Here is a 1,048-nt window from a genome sequence, read left to right as displayed (position 1 = left end):
TCAGTGATGATGTCAGTGTCAGTGATGATGTCAGTGATGATGTCAGTGTCAGTGATGATGTCAGTGATGATGTTAGTGTCAGTGATGATGTCAGTGATGATGTCAGAGATTATGTCAGTGTCAGTGATGATGTCAGTGTCAGTGATGATGTCAGATGATGTCAGTGATGATGTCACTGATGTCTCCTCAGGGTCCCCCCCAGTCACCTCCTGCCGTTTGGCCTGAAGGAGAACTTCTGGGAGATGGGGGACTCTGGTCCCTGTGGCCCCTGCACCGAGATCCACTACGACCATGTTGGGGGACGAGACGCTGCGTCGCTGGTCAACGCTGACAGTCCTGATGTGGTGGAGATCTGGAACCTGGTCTTCATGCAGTACAACAGGTCCACACACACACCTAGACCACATCAAACCAGTTCAGTTCATTAGGGGGTTTCTCTGATGGTGTGTGTGTGTGTGTGTGTGTGTGAGATCAGGGAGGTGGACAACAGTCTGCGGCTGCTGCCCCAGTTCAGTGTGGATACTGGGATGGGACTGGAGAGACTGGTGAGCGTTCTGCAGGGAAAGAGATCAAACTACGACACGGACCTGTTCACCCCCCTGATCCACGACATCCACCAGGTAGTCCGCCATGACACCAGCTAGTCCTCCATGACACCAGGTAGACCAGGTGTGGTGATGCCACCACATATCCATGAGGGAGCAGATGTAGCGAGGACCGACACATGTTGTCATGGTGATGTGTTGGTTGTCAGGGTGATACATCTGTCACGGTGATGTGTGTGTCCTCAGAGGTCGAGGGTGGGGCCATACAGCGGCAGGATGGGTGCAGCGGACCATGGGAAGGTGGACATGGCATACAGGGTGGTGTCGGACCACATCCGCACTCTGTCAGTCTGCATCGCTGACGGAGTTCATCCAGGCATGTCAGGAGCTGAGTGAGTCGTCCACCAATCAGCTGTCAGAGCACTGGACAGCCAATCAGCTGGTTGTAAAAACAAACCACCAATGCTGTTTGTTTTTATATATGTGTGTGTGTGTGTGTGTGT

The 1,048-nt window shown here is 53.0% G+C and overlaps 1 protein-coding gene across 1 annotated transcript; it reads left to right on the top strand.

Moving 5' to 3' along the window:
* Positions 1–190: 190 nt before the first annotated feature.
* Positions 191–1,025, top strand: LOC111672220 (alanine--tRNA ligase, mitochondrial-like; the record flags this gene model as incomplete). Its single annotated transcript, XM_023429581.2, has 3 exons — positions 191–382; positions 476–620; positions 792–1,025. Coding segments are annotated over 3 exons (487 nt in total), but the record flags the coding sequence as incomplete, so codon positions are not given.
* Between the last annotated feature and the right edge of the window lie 23 nt (positions 1,026–1,048).

Source organism: Seriola lalandi, unplaced genomic scaffold (genome assembly GCF_002814215.2).
Source record: "Seriola lalandi dorsalis isolate HSWRI2012SDOR001 ecotype SW California unplaced genomic scaffold, Sedor1 jcf7180002007981, whole genome shotgun sequence".
NCBI classification, from domain to species: domain Eukaryota; kingdom Metazoa; phylum Chordata; class Actinopteri; order Carangiformes; family Carangidae; genus Seriola; species Seriola lalandi.
Note: the sequence above shows the minus strand (reverse complement) of the source record. Positions and strands in the feature narration are given on the sequence as shown.